Source organism: Lacerta agilis, chromosome 2 (assembly GCF_009819535.1).
Source record: "Lacerta agilis isolate rLacAgi1 chromosome 2, rLacAgi1.pri, whole genome shotgun sequence".
Taxonomy (NCBI): domain Eukaryota; kingdom Metazoa; phylum Chordata; class Lepidosauria; order Squamata; family Lacertidae; genus Lacerta; species Lacerta agilis.
The window spans coordinates 45,170,092-45,190,201 of record NC_046313.1 but is presented as its reverse complement, the minus strand read 5'-3'; the positions used below and the strand labels follow the sequence as shown (position 1 = coordinate 45,190,201).

General features: G+C 38.8%; 1 protein-coding gene across 1 annotated transcript in view; it reads left to right on the top strand.

The window, feature by feature from the left end:
* SLIT3 (slit guidance ligand 3) overlaps positions 1-20,110 on the top strand; it is a 195,073-nt gene that overhangs the window by 99,833 nt on the left and 75,130 nt on the right. The window contains exons 15-18 of the mRNA XM_033141837.1: positions 1,967-2,110; positions 6,505-6,668; positions 9,929-10,061; positions 19,574-19,642. Of these exons, the coding sequence (XP_032997728.1) occupies positions 1,967-2,110; positions 6,505-6,668; positions 9,929-10,061; positions 19,574-19,642 (510 nt within the window). The remainder of the gene's footprint in view (positions 1-1,966; positions 2,111-6,504; positions 6,669-9,928; positions 10,062-19,573; positions 19,643-20,110) is intronic.

The following is a 20,110-nucleotide window of genomic DNA, read 5'->3' as shown; positions in this document are numbered from 1 at the left end:
ACAAGACTTAATATTTAATACATTGCATATGCATAGATCTGTGCTAAATCCCTAATCTAATCTGTTAGTATTTCCTCTGTAATCTTTGGGTGGGTAATTTAAGTCTCTCTGACAGTACTGAATACAATAGTACCTGGGTTCTCAAACGTACCGGTAATCCATTCCAGAAGTCTGTTCGACTTCCAAAATGTTCAAAAACCAAGGCCTGGCTTCCGATTGGCACAGGCACCCTGGAAACACTAGCCAACAGCCACATCCCATGTTCAGCTTCTAAAAAAGTTTGACAATTGGAACACTTACTTCCAGGTTTTTGGCGTTCAAGAGCCGATTTGTTCGTCAACTAAGCCATTTGAGAACCAAGGTTCCACTGTAGCTGTCTAACAAACCTGTGCTACTTGTCTTAATAACTCCTTGCCCTATAAGAATAAAACATTTCTAATGTTCTAGAGCAAGCATACAATTTCCTAGTGTCAAAGGGAAGTGATCTTGTTTTGAAGACCTATCACAAAGTAAGGCTTGGTGCATATACCACATTTCCCCAGCACTGAAACTGCTCAGAAATCCTTTTCTACTTTGAGCTGCATTTTCCCCCTCCAGCTAGCTGTTGCTGTTTGGTTTGCTGTATGGAATGTGGTTGTAGAAGCATCATGGCCCCCTAATGGATAATGATAAACAACATTTTTCTGAACTATCTTGTAATCATTTTAGATAAGTATTTTTAAAACAAAACTACATTAGAGGCAGAATGTATATACTATTGTATGTCCTGTGTACCATTGCAATGAAACATCTCATTCCTCTAGATCAGAAACAAGTTCAGAATTTGTCTGTAAATCTAAATCACACAGAGGTGAGCCACAACCTGGCAATGTAAAACTCCTCTGTAGTTTCAGATATTTCACTGTATTTCACTTGATGAACACACTGTTATTACAGGCATTGCCATTTTTTAAAATTCACTTATGTTAACTATTTATAGGCTGCCCTATAACAGAAGTCTGAGAACTATTTTTAATCTATATTAATAATGATTATTTGTTTGAACTGAAGCTATATTTCTGAGTGGGCAGACTTTGGCTCATTTAAGGCCTTAATGTATGCTCTCCAGCTTCCCAGTCCCTGTGCCTCAGAGACAAGGCCTTCTTTTGCATCTCTGACATTGGGCTTTAACAGGGGCTACAGTTGACATTTGTGTTTATAATACCCAATATATAATTTGGCCATGTGTGTACAGAAGCACTCTTCACTAATAGTGGTGGGCTGCTCCCTTTTGAAAATATAACAAAAATTCTGAACTTTATTGGAAAAGCTCATAAAAACCAATCACTCCCATTTCTTTCCTTAATCCCCATAGCAACCTGCAGCCCACTAGAAAATAACTGTCACAACTTCCCTTCCCTACCCAACGGCTTCCCTTCCTGCTGCACTGCAGAAGTGAACTAAGGAGTGGGAGAGAAGGAGAGAAGTCTTCCTTACCTACTCTAGCTCCCATAGGAGCCAACTCCAGGGGACCGTGGGTGCTTGGGCACCCACAATGATATAATTGGATTGTCAGAGAGAGTTAGAAAGAGACAAATTCCTATCTGTTTTAGTTTTTAATCTGAGCCAGAGAAGAATTAGGGGTTGTAGTGATTATTTCATATTTGAGACAACTGGCTTATGTACAAATTTCAGTAATTTTTGTATATGCTCACTTGAAACATAGGAAAATGCATAACACCAAGTCAGACCATTGGTCCATCTAGCTCAGTACTGTCTACATTGACTGGCAGCAGCTTTTAAGAATTCAAAACAGTCTGTCTAGCTCTGTTTGGAGATGCCAGGCAAAGCATTTGCTTTACTACTGAGCTACTAATATTTATCTAGCACATTATGCCTTTTGATTGTCTCGCCTACACATATGGTGTCTCCTTCACCTGCCCTCTTTCAATAAAGGAATTCTAATTCTAGGTTTAAATCATTTCAGGATGCTCAGAAGCAACATAATCAGTTGTGTGAACAATGATACATTCACAGGATTGAGCTCAGTAAGATTACTTTCTCTGTATGACAATCGCATCACTACAATCACACCTGGAGCTTTCAATACACTTGTTTCTTTATCTACAATGTAAGTATTACTGTTTTTGTCACTTTAAGTGTTGAATTTGGCTTATAAAACTACTTTAATTTAATCACATAAAAGCAAGAAAGATCAATATATTTTATTTTTAAAATTATCCAACAGCTGTTCAAGTAAATTTATGGTTGTGTTTTATTATTACTATTACTATTAATATTAATACTACTACTACTACTTAGCATTTGTATGCTGCATGAGAATGTTTCAGGACTTCAGTTACTTGATCATTGTGGTCCTTAGAATAACTCTTTAGTTACTAGGAGGTCAGCATAATTGTTCCATGTTGCAGACAGGGGCCTAGGACCAAGAAGCATCAGCTTACTTAAGAGAGACAGGTTTTGAAATTTCTGGTTTGCCGCTTAGTTTCTTAACTAGTACACATGAGCTACTGTACTAGGTGCATAATCCTGAAATCCTATACCTACTTACCAGAAAGTAAGCCCCATTGAACTCAATGGGATTTACTTCTGACGAGATATGTATAGCAATGCATTGTATATCTCAAAAATAAAAGTAAAGGCTCAAGCATTGGCTTCATATCTGTTCTGGGACCAATTCTGATACATTCCTGTTTCCCCTAAACAGGTTATATAAATTGCAAAGGAGATTATTGCTGGCACTGAATGAATTCAGCATATGTTTATATGCTGGGAAGCAAGAATACTGCAGTGACAGATTCTTATACAAGGCTAATCCCTTATGTTGTGCCAAAGATGATGATGATGATGATGATGATTAAATTTGTATACCAACTTTCATCCAAATACCACTGGGTGGTTTGTAACATGGAACAAAGTGTTTCCTGCCAAACCTACGCATCAGTAACACTTGTATAACAAATGGTTCTCCTACTAGCTTCATGTGAATTTAAATTTCATGACTTAGATCCTTCAGGCCTCTCACTAATCTCTCTTCCACAAATCTTACAAGTTTTGTTCTGGTTTGCTTTTTCTGCATCCATTAAGGCCCTTTGAAGTGTTCTATTTGTATGCCTCATCATTCTTTACTTTAATTGCCACTTAAGAATGCTCACATTTCCTTCCAGTTTTTAACTTGGCAGAACATCAGTTTTATTTATTTTTCGCCTCACAGTACTTTTTAAGAATCACAGCACAATCCTAACCATGTCTACTCAGAAGTAGGTCCCTATTGAATTCAAATGGGCTTATTCCCAGGTAAGCAGGGCTAGGATTCCAGCCTTACACTTCTCTTTTTGTCTATATACAGAGTCACCATTAACAAGGAGAATTAAATGCTTACTTCAGGCATTAGGTTAGAGCAGTTAGATACAGTTGGTTCAGTTCTGAGGTTCTCATGCCATTTTGTTCATGCCAAGCCATATGCAACCATATTTATGCATAGTTTGAGTGTCATGTGAATTAAAAGGGCACAATACTCACTTTAAAGTATAGCTTGGACATTGCTCCATATCTGAATCATAAATAGCTTATCTTTCTTAAGTTCATTGGGTGATACACAGCATAGTTGAAGCAAGCATCTGATCGTGGGGCTTCTTCAACCTCTCCTCCCTCTGCAGCCTCATGTGCCTCCAAAATCTGCTCCAGAGGGTTGACCCTCAGCAAAGCAGATTTTTGGGGCTTATGGTAACTAGAGCAGGAAGAAAAAGCACCAAAAGACCATTGGAAAAGCAGGTTTCATTGCTCTGTTAGGTTGGCATCACTGAATCTAACTCTGCTCTAACCCCCTGAGTTTTGCCTAAAAATACGGCTAAGTGAGTACCACTTTTTTTCCAGAATGGTATGCAGCCTGGATTTCAAAGTTAACCTGTGTTTTTCTTATGTAAGCCATAATAAAATGAAATAATAATCAACTTTCCAGAAGCCTCAATGCCCTACCTCTGTGTGAGTGACTCCGTGACTCTCATGAGAGGAAAATATGATTATCCAATTGTGTAACTTTTTAACTGTCACTGTTTGCAAATTGTAATTCCGTTCTCTAATATCACAGTCAATGCCTTAATAATGCTGCACATTATTGTCCCTTTGATGATTTTCAGTTGTTTTCATTGAAAATAATTTTACACAGTGAAGCTCTTTTACGGTCCAATACTTTCAGTGACGTTGGCCATCATTATCCTGTTATAGACATCCAAATTGTGCTGTGGAAAGGGGTTTAGCTTTGCCAAGATATTAGTAAATCTAATAATCAATTTATCTAATAAGCTTACATTAATCGGGGAAAGGTACACTGTAACATTAAAGTTGCAAAAGGTATTATCCATGTACCGGTAACCTTAAATGGATGCATTTCCCCAAAGGCTTAATTTGTGCTACTAATTTATACTACCCAACATTCTGCAGTCAGTCAAGCTGTATTTTATGCAACTCAGTTACTAGTTCTGCTTATATCTTTAATTGATTTATGACCTATTGGAGCTAATGGGACTAAATTCAAATATATAAGTTTGATAGTACAGTTGATAGTAAAGTATCATTTAAAGACTACTTCGCACATTCCAACGTAACTGGCACACCTCTAACTGTAGCAAGCATGTTTTGTAAACCAACTTCGGCACTTTTTAATGCAAGTATGATATGGAAATATTTCAAAATAAATACTTGCTATATTCATAAATAGCTTGTAACTGGAAAGAACTATTGGCCTACCGTAGTTCACAAAACAAGTTAAGCCAAAATGTAGCTTACCTAGACTGTGTAAATGTGTGGGCTCCTGGAAGGGTCCTGTTTACTCCTTTCTTGTGCTGAGCAAAGCCAATATTTACCTTAGCAAGTAGTCCAAACCTAGGCTCTCTCCTTGCTAAGCACAAGCTATGACCAAAGTTTGGCTTAGCCCAGTGCAGAGAAACTGACAGCCACTTTCCTCTCTAGGAGCCTGCATGTTTGCATGTTCCCTGTAAGCCACAGTTTGACTTTCATGTTGTTCAAAGACATCCATTGTAGCCTAGTACAGGGGTAGTCAACCTTTTTATACCTACTGCCCACTAATACATCTTTCTGGATGGTAAAATTTCCTTGCCGCCTACCAGTGCTCGATGGAAGGAGGATTCAGCTTGTGCCATAGAACCCCCTACTGCCCACCTAGAATCTTGAAACGCCCACTAGTGAGCAGCAGGAACCAGGTTGACAACCCCTGGCCTAGTAGCATAAGAAAGAGTATTGAATGTTCAAAATCATTTTTTCTCAGCTTAACTTGATGGGATAATATAATAATAGTTATTATTATTATTATTATTTATTCTACCCTGCCTATCTGACTGCATTACCCCAGCCACTCTCGGTAGCTTCCAACATAATATACAGAAAACAATAACCCAACAGAACATCGCACATTAAAAGTGGCCCGGTATAGGGATTTTAATCCAGGGACCAGGTTGGCATTTATTTTTTAGTTGTGGCTTTTGAGTCTGGCAGTCACATGCCCCCCCTTGTGATGTATTTGAGCTTATCTTCACATAACCATTAGAATCCCAGGATCTTAGAATGGCTGTATGCTGATCCCTTCCTTCCCAACCATTGGCAATAAAAATGTCACTGAAGTTTTATGCATTAATGCATTGCATAGTGCCGGGCTTGAACTCTAGTAGTGGAATTACACCTGTGAGGTTTTTTGTTTTTGTTTTTAAAGAAATGTCTCTTACTCACTGCTCTTAACCTTACTTGATGGCACATTTCCGTTATGCTTTTGATATATGGTGTGTACAACCAATTTTACTAATAAAAAAACCCCTGTGTTAGCCAAAAAGGATTTGGAAGACTTTTGTACACCATCAGTCAATATATTTCTTAACATGATTTATTAGTTTGAATTTCTGTTGGCGTATAACAGCTGGATTGAAACTATATTGAAGCATTCTTTAACACACATATTAAAGGTTACCTGTATTTTTTCGCCATGAGGCAAATAGAAGCTTTGGGGGTGATTTAAATTGGGAAAATACATAGGAAAGGGTTGAATGTCTCCTTTCCCCAGCATTGCAGTACTGATCCAAGTTGGACACCTCTGTAGCTGTTTTCCCCCCTTTAAAAATAAATAAAAACAAATTGATATGAGATCCTGTTCACAGATCTTCTATGTCATTTTTAGTTTGGCCCTTAGTACAAGCCAGGTAAGTGGCATGTTGAAACATATTACAGATTGACTACTTTCCTGCAGGCTGTGATTTGTCAGTGTCTGATCAGGAGAACCGTGGCAGAGCATAGACAAAAGCACATGAGTGATGAACAGTTGCTTCCTGCTCAAGTGTCTTGTTTTTGAAAAGAAAATGCAACTATTGGACATACAGCTTCCTTTGTAAGATAGTTAACAGGCTTCATTTGCCTGACTGCCAATTTGCTTTTGAAAAATCCACCCCTTGATTTCTGCAATGACTGTCACTACATTTTGCCTCATTTCCCATCCAGTAATTTGCTGTCTAATCCATTTAACTGCAACTGCCACTTGGCATGGTTGGGGAAATGGTTAAGGAAGAGGAGGATTGTCAGTGGAAATCCACGTTGCCAGAAACCATTTTTCTTGAAGGAAATTCCAATTCAGGATGTGGCTACACAGGACTTTACATGTGATGGTAAGAACAATTTCTGGAAACAGAATAACGAGGCCCCAGTGCAGTTTGTGGTGAAATCTGTACTACTAGCTATATCTTAAGTAGCTTGAAAGACCTGACCTGTGAATAGGAGAACATTGCTATCTCAGTGCCTAATTGTCAGATCTGCGTTAGGGTTGCTCACGAGTAATCAGGCATGAGTCTCAACTATCTTTTAACAGTTTAATGGTGCAGACTATTTACAGTGCAGAGAACGTGAAAACATGACTGTCCTAGTCACTCGCAGAATCCGGGAGTGCCAATTTCCGGCTGTGACCGCAACATAAGAATTTAGGCACCCCAAAGCGCCGCCTCCCTGGTCTCCTTTTGACCCCTCTGTGCAACTGGGGCGATGGAAGTGGCGTGCTCCCCTCAGAGCGAAACTCATGAGGCGTGCTGGGGCTCTCAGCAGCATCTCCAAGCCCTTGTCTCGCCTGGCTGTTTCCAGCCTGCCCCTCCCCGCTGGAGGAGGTGCTGCTTTTCCCGCTTGAAGAGGTTTCACTACTGAGGAGGTGTTGGGGCTCTCGGTACATCGACAAGACCTCCCGCTGCCGAGGGCAGTTCCCTGACACTAATGCATCCAGAAATTTGGTTTTGGCATTATAATTCAAAATCCTCCCATCTTAGGCACCTCATTTTTTCACATCGATAGATAAACATGCTCTTACTTCTCCTCTTGAAATGTATTGCTTGGTGGAATTTTTCTTGAGCTTACATCCTCATATGGACTACAGTGGTGCCCCGCTAGATGAAAATAATTCGTTCTGCGAAAATTTTCGTCTAGCGGGTTTTTCGTCTAGCGAAGCGGCAGTGACAGCCGCGCTTTCGCTAGACGAAAAGAAAAAAAAAAGACGAAAAATTTTCGGCTTGCGAGGCAGCCCCATAGACTTTTTCGTCTTGCGGGGCAGCCTTCCGCTAGACGAATGTCTTGCGAGGCATTCATCTAGCGGGGCACCACTGTAGTTTTCCTTAGTCTATTTGATAGTAAAGGAAATAACTGCTTTTGAACTGGACACCTGTATGAATTTTAAGTAATGTTTCATGACTCTACATATCTGCACTTTAAAACTGAGCAGTTAGAAATAATAATAGTAATAATAGTAATGCCCCACCCATCTGGCTGGGTTTCCCCTGCCTCTTTGGGTGGCTTACAGCATATGTAAAACATAATAAAACATTGATCATTAAAAACTTCCTGATACAGAAATAACCCAAAAGAACTCCTGATGTTCAAGTTGTGTGGTTTTGCTTTTTTAATGCTTAAAAATCAGACCAATTCTCATGAAACTTAGTGCAATTCTCATGAAGCTTAGTAAGGGTAAATCTAGATCCTGTTGCACTGGGGAGAGGGCCCTCCCAATGGATTATCTGGAACCAACATTTACAACTCCTCATTTGTTTGCATCAATGTTACTTTATCTATGGAAATTATCAGTTTTACAGCCATAATGCAAGCTATTTCTTGTACCTGATCCTATCAAGTGTTGAAATTTATGTTCAAAATACTGTAAAAGGTACTTCTGTACTAGTAATGTTGAGAGGCTAGGAAAAATATGGTGAATTTGTTCTCCCATGTGCATGCCTAAAAGCAGTTAAAATCTAGTATGTGAATAATCACCAGAGGCTATTTTCTTTGTTACAATGTTCAGTACAACCTTGTTTGAATTACAGAACATTCCAGTTTTTATAGGCCCAATTGAATATATACTCTACAAAATATTTCTAGACATGTGTTTGGATACCACGGTTTGTTTCCCCCCTGATGTTTTGTGAAGCCACATAGTAGTTTGGGTAGAAGTCCATGCTTTAATTTTCTTAACTTCAAAGGCTTAATTTTGTAACACTAGCCTCCTGCTCTCTAGTTGTGAGGTTTAATCTGTTTTATAAACTCTGTCTTATAGAAATCATCACCCATTTTGTAAATACTAGATATTTTTATGCATGTGCAGATGGATCTCTAATTATTGTGAATGCTTATGTAATTTTGTTCCTTTATTTTTCATTGCACTTGTCAAAAACAAAAATCCTTATAATTTTTTAAAAAAGGAATGTGACATATTCAGAGTCTTCTCTTTAACAAATAAATATTATCCATACCAAGCTGCACATGATATTGTAAAGCACTTAGTTTTCACCAAAATAATAGACAGGAAAGACAGATATTTCAGATTGGTTCATATCTGCATATTCATCAATATATTGAGTCATCAAATAGTCCACCACAAATAGAATTTTCATGTTATCTTGTCCTCCAGCACTGGAGGAGGACAAAACTTAAACACATAGCAGAGTTTCTAAAAAAAAAAAAATAGACTAGAGGCAATTGTACTTCATTCAGCACAGCTTTACTGGTACTGAAGGCAAATTAACATAAATAGTCACAAATCTAGTACATTCAGGATTGGCACATTCCATAAAAATCCAGTTGCAGCAAAAAACAATAAGACTTACAAATTTATAAGACTAAATCTTATCACTACAGCATATAGATACAGAACACTAAAACAGGCAGAAAACAGAAAGTGAGTGAGACCCAGACTCCTCTGGGTCTGGGTCTTAGTATTATAGTCAAATTGACCTTGACAGAAAGGATAACAAAACCAGTTTAAACCAGCTGTATGCAGCTTCCCAGAGAAATAACCCAAACGTCAGAAACCTTCTTCCTGTTTCTCTCACATAGAAATAAAACTTCTTTCACAAAGAGAAAAAAAAAACCTTCTAGAACCCTTTTGAACTACCGGTAATCGGAATAGGAAAGATCTCTACACATTAGATCAATACTTTCTATAGTAAGAAATGAAAACTGACATATCTCACATCACATTAAATGCTTTTTTCAAAGTTACACATTTAGCTGCCAATCATGAAGAATACAGTAATTAAATAGACAAATAGGTGACAAAAATGCATGTGTGACCCAGGCCTCAGCAATGTAACTAAGGGTGAATCCAACTTGTGCCCTTATAGGCACAGAAGGACTTTTGATCCAGCATAGTCACCTACTTATGGAAGAAGAAAGATAGAAAACTGTACTATGGCATGAAATATTGCCTGAGCAAGCTTGCATTTCTTCCCCATATAGTGTTCAGAAGACGCTTAAAATTTTACTCAGTTATTTATGATTACTAGCGAGATATCACAGTTTTATAAGAGGTGAGCTGTTATTTTAGAAGTGAATAATCTCAGGTTCCTCTCATCTCTATCTGACCTTACGTTTTGCACTTTTCTCTCTCTCTTCATAGGTAATATTGAAAGCAGCTGTCAGTTTTCTCCCCGTTGTCCAGAACAATGCACTTGTGTGGATTCAGTAGTTCGCTGCAGTAACAAAGGGTTGCGTTTCCTGCCTAAAGGTGTCCCCAAAGATGTGACAGAACTGTAAGCCATCTTTTCAAGAATTTTGTTTACAATAAAGAGTTGGCAATATAAATTAAATTGCTTGGGTTGGGCAGCCTTTAGAAGGGAAGTTGTTTTTGTTTTTTTATCTTAAATGCTGAGGCCCACCAACCAGCGCCAGATGCAAAATAGTGGGTCAGAGTATGGGTATAAATTTCAATATGAGGTACTGAAGTTCAAGTATTTGGATAGAAAATTATCAAAATTTGGGAGGTGGGACTGTTGTTTTGCCTTTCAGTCTCATCTCCCAAGTTCTTTATAACATAGTTTTGCATTTTATTTTAAGTGTGGTGGTTACAGATTTTTTTAATGCCTCATTAGGAATGAAAGACATCTAGAATGGTGTAATTTTGACAGCTAGGTCTTTTGCTACCTTCTTGTTCTTTCTGAATATATCAGGTGAAATTAACAAGTTAAATATTGAATGTTCTGTACCGCTTTTTCAGCAGGAAGGGAGCATGTTCACAATTGTCCACTTGAATGAGCTATTGAAAACGTATTCCCAACATAATCATCTGTTGGCTAATTATTCCTGCTGGTTGACATTTAAAAAAAGAAGAAGAGAAACATTGGAAAGTAAAATGGGATTATTTACTCTGATGCAAACAAAATGGCTAAAATAACAGGCAATTAGATTTAATTATAAAGTACCGGTAGATTTTCAGGAGGTGAGGGCAGCTTCTTGTTTGTGTCTCATTTTAGAATGTGGTTTTCTGTGGAAAGGAAACTAAAAAGGGGAAATTGGCAGCCAAGTAGTAGAGGTTTTCCCTGTTAGTTTCTCCATGTGAACATGTTTAGAATTCAAAATTACTTGAAATATGTGATTTATTGGTTTTGTGGTATGTGAGGTGAGTTAGTGTCTGCAGAATATATCACTGAAATGTGATGAATACCTTTTCAACATGTGAACTGCATGAAGTGTCATCTTCACTGCATTGGTGGAAGGCAGAAAATATCAGAGGCTCTGTTGTTTTACTCCTAAGGCTTGCCAAGACTAGCTTAGATCACATGGGTGCAACTCAGTACCGGATTTATGTATAGGCTAAGTAGGCTGAAGCCTAGGGCCTCTAAATCTAGGGGGCCTCACCAGCCTACCCGCTCCCCAGCGGGCAGTCTCCCCTCTCCCAAAATTGCAAACCCAAGACTTCATGCAAGGGCAGGGCAACTCAGGTCCAGCAACTATGAGACTCAGGGCTAGCCAGTGGGGCCCAATTTGAAGCAGTGGGGTGCAACTTGATTTTTTTTTTTGTAGGGCCCCAGTTCACAGCCAAAGTCTGCAAAATCTTATAGATATAAATAAAATCCATCTAGATTGCCCTGGTGTGGGGGCCCCCTTAGGAACGGCACGTGGGGCCAAATTGCTCCAATTGCCTTAAGGTCAGCCCTGATGAGACTGTGCAGGGGTTGGACTGACACACCCTGCACCTTCTAGGTCCCTGGTGTCACTATTTAGAGTACAGACTCAAGGACTTATTGGAAATCAGTTTTGTCACTTCTCACCCCCCCTCCAAACCCTGAGACAATGAGTCCAGCCACCTTTTATTCACAGTGGCATAAGCACTACATTACAGCATAGCCATAAACCTATACATTCAACCACTGAAATATACACCCAATATATAGCAATGGAGATTTGTGTTACTGCTTTATGAATGAATACTGTGTTTTATGAATGGACTCTATATTTTGTGAATTACCTAAGAGCTACTAATAGGGAGCTCTAGAATCTGACAGCTAACCAATTGGGTACTACCAAACAGCGACCCCTATTGCTGAAAGCAGGTAACCAGCAGGGAACGCTTCAGCTCAGCCTTTGCACTGTTGAGTGAACACCCCTTGCTGTGCAGATAATGGAGAAAGCTCATAAATTTTATCCCTTCTGGCATCCTGGCCAACTCTTATTATGCTGGTGTAAACCCTGGTGCACCAGAAGCCCGGAAAAGCAGCAAATAAAATCTGCTCATACGTCAGCGACTGATAAGACTTGTCAACCAGTTCTTCCAAAGTCTTCCTAAATTATAAAGCTCCAAAATACAGGCCATAAAAGAACAGGTCTGGGAAGAGCGAGGCATACAATGGGCACCACCAGTGAAAAGGCCCTGCTCTGTGTAGCTCCTGCCCTGTCATTTGATAGGGTGCCCACTTGCCCTCCTTCTTGACATGAAATGCTCTCTATTGGAGTCTTCAGGTCCAGTACAAAGACCATAAGAAGGGAGAGCAGGGACCTTGAAGTTCCCAACAGCTGTTAAGCAAGCAAGCAAGCAAGCAAGCAAGCAAGCACACAGGTCACCTTTGTCACAGTCAGGATGCCTATGTCCTGGCCAGGCCTGCGCCCAATCTTGTTTTTGTACAATCTTGTTTGTTCTCAGTAACCAAAATTATATTATCAACATATACAAGCAGAAAAGTTGTTTTCCTTCATTTGCAAGGAATCGTACAAAACAAAGTGGCACTAATAAAGAAAAGTTCCAGGGTTGCAACAGAAAGCAAACTAAAAATGCTTTTGCAGTTCATCAAAACTATCCAGCAATATTAAGTTATGACGTGTGATGCTAATTATTTCCCCCAAGAGTTAAATGATAACTAATCAGAGGCGGCTACAGTTGCAAATGGCAACAAAATATCTGTGAAAGAAAGAGGAGCAGGTTTGCTCAAGTGTGTTGCAAGTAGAAACACTGTAATGAAGTGAGAGCAGTAGTTTACTTACTCAAATTAACAAATAAGAAAGTTTTGAGAATTTAAATTCTAGATTAAAATCAATTACTTAATTGAGAAGGGGATTGTAACAAAAACACTGGTATATGGTGGGCAATCTCATCCTTTATTTCCACACTGTGTCTGCAGACCAAATCACCTGTCAGGAGAGTTATGAGATGCCTTGTCAAATCCCAGCAGGTATATAAGAGGACGACCGCCCTGGCCAGGCCTTTGCCCGAATTTTAAATACCCGTCATCATCCTTGGCTTCACTCAATTTTGTTTATAACACTCTTCCATTTTCTTCTAGTCATGAGGGTGTGAGATGGTGAGGGACCTCACAAGTGGAGTAACCTAGGGCCTGTCTTCATCTAAATCCAGCCTTGGTGCAACTGCTACCAATGGAATGTCAACTAATTCTTATTCCTGTTAAACCTAAGGGAAATTTTATTGATTGGATTTCCCACATTATATAAGTTGGGAAGCTGTAGCTTTGGGACACAGTAATCCAACATGTGACCCCTGGGCCGGATGTGGCCCTTGAGGCCTTTTTTTGGTGGCCCTAGGCAGGGAAGAGGAAGCAGTTCCTGGGGCAGAGGCACTGGGAAGGAGGTGAGAGGGCTGTCATGGAGAGATCAATGAAGATGTTGACCCTAGTGCATGGCAACTGTAAAAGATGAATTCCATGGTAGGGATAATTAGGAAAGGGGCTGAAAATGAAACTGTCAATATCACAGTGCAGTTATATAAATGAAGCTAAGTGTTTGAAGATTCAAGACAAACTAAAGAAAGTATTCCTTGACATAGCGCATAGTTAAACTATAGAATTCAATCCCACAAGATGTAGGAATGGCCACCAGCTTGGATGGCTTTAAAAGAGGATTAGACAAATTGATGAAGGATAAGGATATCAGCGGCTGTAGGCCATGATGCCTGTACTCTGCCTCCACCACTGGAATAAGTTTTATTCTGAACACCAGTTGCTAGGAATGTCTTGGGGGGAGTGCTGCTTGCAGGCTTGTCATGAGCACCTGGCAGAGCTCTCCTTATGCCCTTAGAAGACATTAAAAGTCATTTGGGTTTTTGAGTCCTAGGAATCTGTACTGTGTGGGGAGGTGGGGGACTTTGCACACTTTTACTACCATAGAGACCAGTGAATCTAATTTCATTTTCCTTTTTTATTTTCTATATTAGAAAATTGTGCTCACTTTTAAATTTAATTAGTTTATACCCTGCATTGTGTCATACTTGTATTTTAGGATGTCAGAAGGTAATACATGTGTTGACCAGTGAAAGAAACTCCCAATATACCTTTGGATGCTTTCCTTACACTCATCTCTGTCCAAAATAATGCACCAACATTACATTTTCTTTTTTTTTAAGAGACAGATGTGACTTTCATGATATGTCTCATGAAAGCAATGCTAGAAGTAGTTTTGCTAGCAGCATTTTTCACAAAATAAGAAAGGACTGAGATTCATGCTTCATTCTGCAAATGGTGCATCTGCTTTCTTATACAGGGTCTGTATTTAATATTCTAGCTCTCTCTCCTCCATCTTAAACTTCAGAGTAGTAACTAATATTGATGTGTGGATAGCATGCTTTTGCTGATAGCTGATGCAGTGTTTTAGAGAGTTTCTCTGGCATCCCATCTGTCTTCCTCTCTGACTGGCTTGATCTGGCATTCTGACATAGTTCCAATAATAATGGGGAGGATTTATTTAGTAGCATATTAATGAATGCTGTGGAGCCTTGCATTTATAAACTTCCATTTGCCAAGAGAAAATCGCATCCGCTGTGTGACAAACATGTTCAGCTGAAATGCTTTTTATTAAAATGTAATCATGCGTGTTTATACATTACATTTTAATAAAAAACCTGCCATACATCTAACAAGACCTAGTAAATTAGAGCTGTATATAAAGTTCCAGAATATCCATACAACAGGAAATCTTTTACTGCAACAGGTCCTAAATAATGTTACACTGAAATGGATACACGGACAGATGGAAAATTTCATTCTGCAGCAGGTAGAGTTTCACCATAGCAAAATGCTAAAGTAATACTTAAAATAGTACTCTTTCTCCAGCAGTAGTGAACTGAGGGCAGATCTACACCATACATTTAAAGCACATGCAATGCACATTTAAAGCACATTACTTCTCCCCCAAGTGGGGAATGTAGTTTCACCCTCTCAGAGCAGTTGCAAGATGCAGTTCCCATGATTCTTTGGGAGAAGCCATATGCTTCAAATATATGCTGAATATGCTTTAAATTAATACTCCCCAATGAATTTGTGTACCCAGGGCAATGTAGATGCACATCACATTTCCCCCCTATAAATTCACATGCTGAAATTCTGTATCCTAGAGCATACTTCTAGGTCTAGTTGAACTCCAAAGAGTTATTGTGCAGCTAAATTTACTTTCAAGTTTGGTATCAAGGAATCTAGAAATGTAGATTGTTTAAAACTTTGTAAATTAATAACAAAACTGTAAATTTGACCCAGTGAAGTTCTTTTAATAGAGATGTTGCATGCTGGTGGAAAGTTGCACCACTCACCAGCCTAGCTGCTACATTCTACACCTGCTGCAGTTTCTGTCAACCTTAAGGGCAACCTCACATAAAGCACATTGTAGTTGTCCATTCTTGCCATTCTCAATGCCTGAGTCAGGGTTGTCAGTGCCTGAACTGAGTGATATCCCAGACCTGGAAACCACTTGCCCACAAGGCTTCTAATTTGCTAGGGTTCATCCTAAATACTATCCTAGGACTTGCACAACCACATATGACTCATATGTTGAACAGAAATAGCATTGGGTGGTATCAGCATAGTGGTGACACCATTCTCCAAATACCCTAAAGCAGCCTTTCTCAACCTTAGGCATCAATATGTTGTTGGGCTACAACTCCCATCATCCCTAGCTAGCAGGACTAGTGGTTAGGCTATTGTTTTGGGAAAGACTGTAGACACTGTAGACATGATCACAGTTTCCATGACTGTACAATATACTGTGTTATGTGGGCTGGACCCCATGTAATCTTATAGGATGCTTCACCAATGCCTAATACAGAATTCAGGCAGTTTGCTTCAGCAGTGTTATATATAGTGACAACTTCCAGAAAGTAGTAGTAGTAGTAGTAGTAGTAGTAGTAGTAGTAGTAATAGCTGCTTTGCTTGTCTGCCTGTTGTGGGGAAAGCCATGATTTAATCTTTTGTGCTCATAGTTTTCTAAGCAACCAAAGCATATTCTACTAGGGATGCAGGAATGTGTTTTAATGAAGGGTGGGGGCAGGACTCTGTTTTGCTTCAGTTCACAGTAATGAGGAATAACTCTCTCTTTTTGACACTGCATTTCTTTTGAATCCTTATTGCATCCATATAGTTAGGTCTGGCACATTCAGAAGAGAACACTGAGCAGCTTACAACATTACTAGAAACTGAGTGCTGACTGATGTTGCAGTATTCTGTCATTACTGCTGATGAAAGTCAAAAGTGTGAAGCTGAATGGATGCTAGAGAAATCAGTTTGTAGATTTAGAGACCTGTACTATCTGGATAATAGCTGCTGTTTATATACTACCTGTTAATTTGAAATAGAGAGAATTTCCCCTTTAACATCAATGGGAACCAAACAATTCAACAGAAATCTTGCATGGCCCTGTACAGGTTTCCATTAAAATAAAACTGCACCTCACATAGCACACTGTGGTTGAAAAACTTTTTCATTATAGTGTTTTCATTATTCTCTCAAATGATTATCTATTTTACTGGTCACTGCATTAAAATACGGAAGCTACATTAAAAATCCCAAACAGCAATATCAAATGGTCAGCTCTATCAAGTGATGCATAGAGTAATGTAATTCTCACAGGTTTCAGAAAATTGGCTTCACAATAAGCAACCATGATGAAAATTGGCACTGGAATCCTTGTTTCTCCTGAGGTTGCTGTACACTTGCTGTATGGAATTATTTCGAAAATAACAAATTAATTTAGATTGATGAAATTGCAACTTCGACCCAAATGTGTGTAAATTTCAGTGGCTCAGTTTGCATGTCACAGTAAGCAAGACAAATTATTATTTAGGCAATATACTGTATAATCTAAAGGTGAGCTGAACTGGGTCAGGGGAGAGTTTCACAAAGATTTTTGTTCTTCTCAAAAAAGCACCTCTCTAATTTGCAATTACTTTTTAAGGACACTCAGAAGGACATTTTCAGCTGGTAAAAAAAGGACAAGTCCCCTTTGCCTTGGCAACCAAACCAGTGCTCCCTGTTTTTCTGTGCTGCACTTTGGCAATGAAACCTTCTCAGTGCCATGTGGCAAATTAGGAACTGTTGGAATGCACACCTGACTGCAGATCTGCATTATACTGCTCTCAATGGGAAGCATGATTTAATGCACTTTCCATTGTGCATTCTGGCATAACTAATAGCTATATCATAGCTTCAGAGTAAGGCAATGCCCTCAGTGATGCCAACACATAGCCGTATCTGATTGGCTCTGAGACATCGTTACTCATGGAATGGTCCTAATTTGCTGTGGTCATGAAGGGAAAAGAAACCCTATTAAAAATTTAAAATGCTGCTGAAGGTGCAGTAGATCAGCTATAAACAAGCTTGAAAAGAGCAAAGTGAAAAGGTTTGGGGCATCATTCTTACACCCTTCAAAAACATACATTTCCCTTAAATGTGTTGGAGGGTAAAAATTTGGCACTGTCAGATCATGTGTATAATCACATGAAAAATGTAATTGCCTGTTCCTACTTATGTTTTCGAGGCACCCATTTACAATAATTTATTTTGTAAAATTTAAATACAGATTTAATAATATCTGACTTTGCATTTAAATCTTAAATATTGCTGCCTCGGTTATTATCAGTCATTGTGTATTCATTTTGCATTTTTACTAAGCAGTTAAAGTAAATGGTTGTATGGATTAACACAGCTAGACTGAGTCAGCTTCTGATGTGTTATTGAAATATTGCCTGCATGAGCAGTTTGCAGTCAGAGGGCAGAAATAATTCTAATGAGGTCAATTTGCATTTGGAGTTCTTTTTAGTAGCTTTAATTAAGCACAACCTTATAGCAAGGACATAAGTGATCCTCCCCTTCTTTGTTAGTGTGCTCTCTAGAAGAGGTAAATAAGTTTATTTCAGGTTTCTGGAAAAGATTATTTTCATATTCACTAATTATCTTCAAATAGAAATTAAAAAAAGAAATCAGCAAACAGTAGTATTTTCCTGTAAGCTCACTGATTTACAAGAGAAGAAAAAGGATATTCAAGCAAGCCACTCCATCAATACATCTAATATTTACTTACTCCAGTATTATCCTTGTACCCTTTCTTTTAGAGATACACCCTTTTACTTTACTTTCAAATCCTTTTACAAACTAAACGAGGGCAAAAAAAAATCTAGTGAACTATGACTTTTAACACATATAAACTGGTGGGGTTTCTGTGGAACTAACTCCACCACTGCCTATTAGAATAGGGATTCCCAAACTGGTCCATTGACCACCAGTCATCCTCAAGCTTCATTCAGTGTCTGGCATGCCTGTGACTTTCCATTGCATTGGAAGTTAGTGCTGATTTTAAAATATGTATTTATTGCTTCTTTTATTTCTTATATTGTATTTTATTGTATTATGATTTAAATTCTATGGGATCACAATTGTTACACTAGGCAGAAAAATAATTTGGTCTTCCAAGACCCTCAGCAAATTTAAAGTGGTCCGTGGTAGCAAAGATTTGAGGCTACTGCATTAGAGGATTGGATTACAATGAACTACAGTGGTACCTCTACTTACGTTCACCTCCAGTTACGTATCCTTTGGGATATGTAGTACCAAACCAGGAAGTATTTTTCCAGGTTTCACCGCGCACGCTTGCGCGGAAGTGGCCCCTCCGGATACGCACACCTCGGGATCTGACCAGAGCTCCGGAACGGATCCTGTGCGCAACCTGAGGTACCACTGTACTTCCATTATTTACCATAAGCTCAGCTTTGAACCTAGGCATTTTAGATTTCTCCTTTTCTCCTGGGCTTCCTGGTAGCAAAGTAAGAATTGCCTAATTATTGGGTTGTATCTTTCCCCAAATTACATGTCACAAGTTTGTTTCCCCTAATAAAACATATACTGGCACTGCTATGTGTGCTTTTTTGTTCTAAAAAATAAAGTTAACATTGTGGAGTCTGGTGCATCCCAATAGCTTTTATTTTAACATTGCTTTAAAAAAACCAACTAATTTTTATGTTAAACTAGACTAATTTTGATGTCACATTATATCTTTATTACCAGCCAGGATTTTGAAGGGGTCCATAGGACACAAACTGCAAATTGATGCTGTCAAAACAAATAATGTGTGTTGGGCAGAGGTAGTACAAAACTGATTTAACTTGGCATGTTCCAGAAAGACCCTGGAAGAAGAAGTTTTAAAAGAACCCAAATGGTCCCCCACCCCAATCACTGCAATATAACAATAGAATTTTGGCTTTGCTTTCACATACACTGACATAGACATCTGATTCAATGGTGGCTATCACTATGCAGAAACAGGCTTTGGGATAAGCAGTGGTTGAAATTGTGCAACTGGATGCATATTTGTATCAGTATACACATCCTGACCCTATTGAACTGGCTGGAAACATATTTTTGTGTAGTTGGGAATTCACCACCATCGTTTACAATTAAACCTGCTTAAAGCATTTAACATAAACTCACAATTATGATGGTTTCTGGTTGGACATTCACACATGTAGCCAATAACTATTTTCAATATATATTGCTTTCAGATATCTGGAAGGAAACCATTTACCTGCTGTGCCAAAGGAACTCTCCATGTTCAGACACTTGACACTAATGTAAGTATCTCAGAATTTGGAGCAAGCCCTTCCTTTCCAATGTTTTTTTATAGGAAAAAAGGGTGCTGGTGCTGCGTACCGTTGAGTAGAGCCATAAAAAGCACTGTTCCTTTCTATCATATTGGGGCATCTTATGTGTTGCTGTACAGCAATATATTACCATAACAACTTATGCTACCAAACATTATTTAATAAATTTCTATACTGCCCTTGATCTGAAGATCTCAGGCCTGTTCACAGCAGAAATAACTTGTGAGCAGCATGGCATCCATGATGGCTTTCACTGCTGCCCCTGGGCAATTGCTCTGGACTTCCATTTAAAAATAAAGTCAGTCTCTAGTCATCTTAGAAACTTATGTGGCCGCCTTGTATATTTTTCCTGGTACTAAAGAATGCTCCCTGTTGCTATTAGGCAGCATAAGTATTGGTATGTGCATGTAAAATCAATATTGTGTGATTTCCTCACTC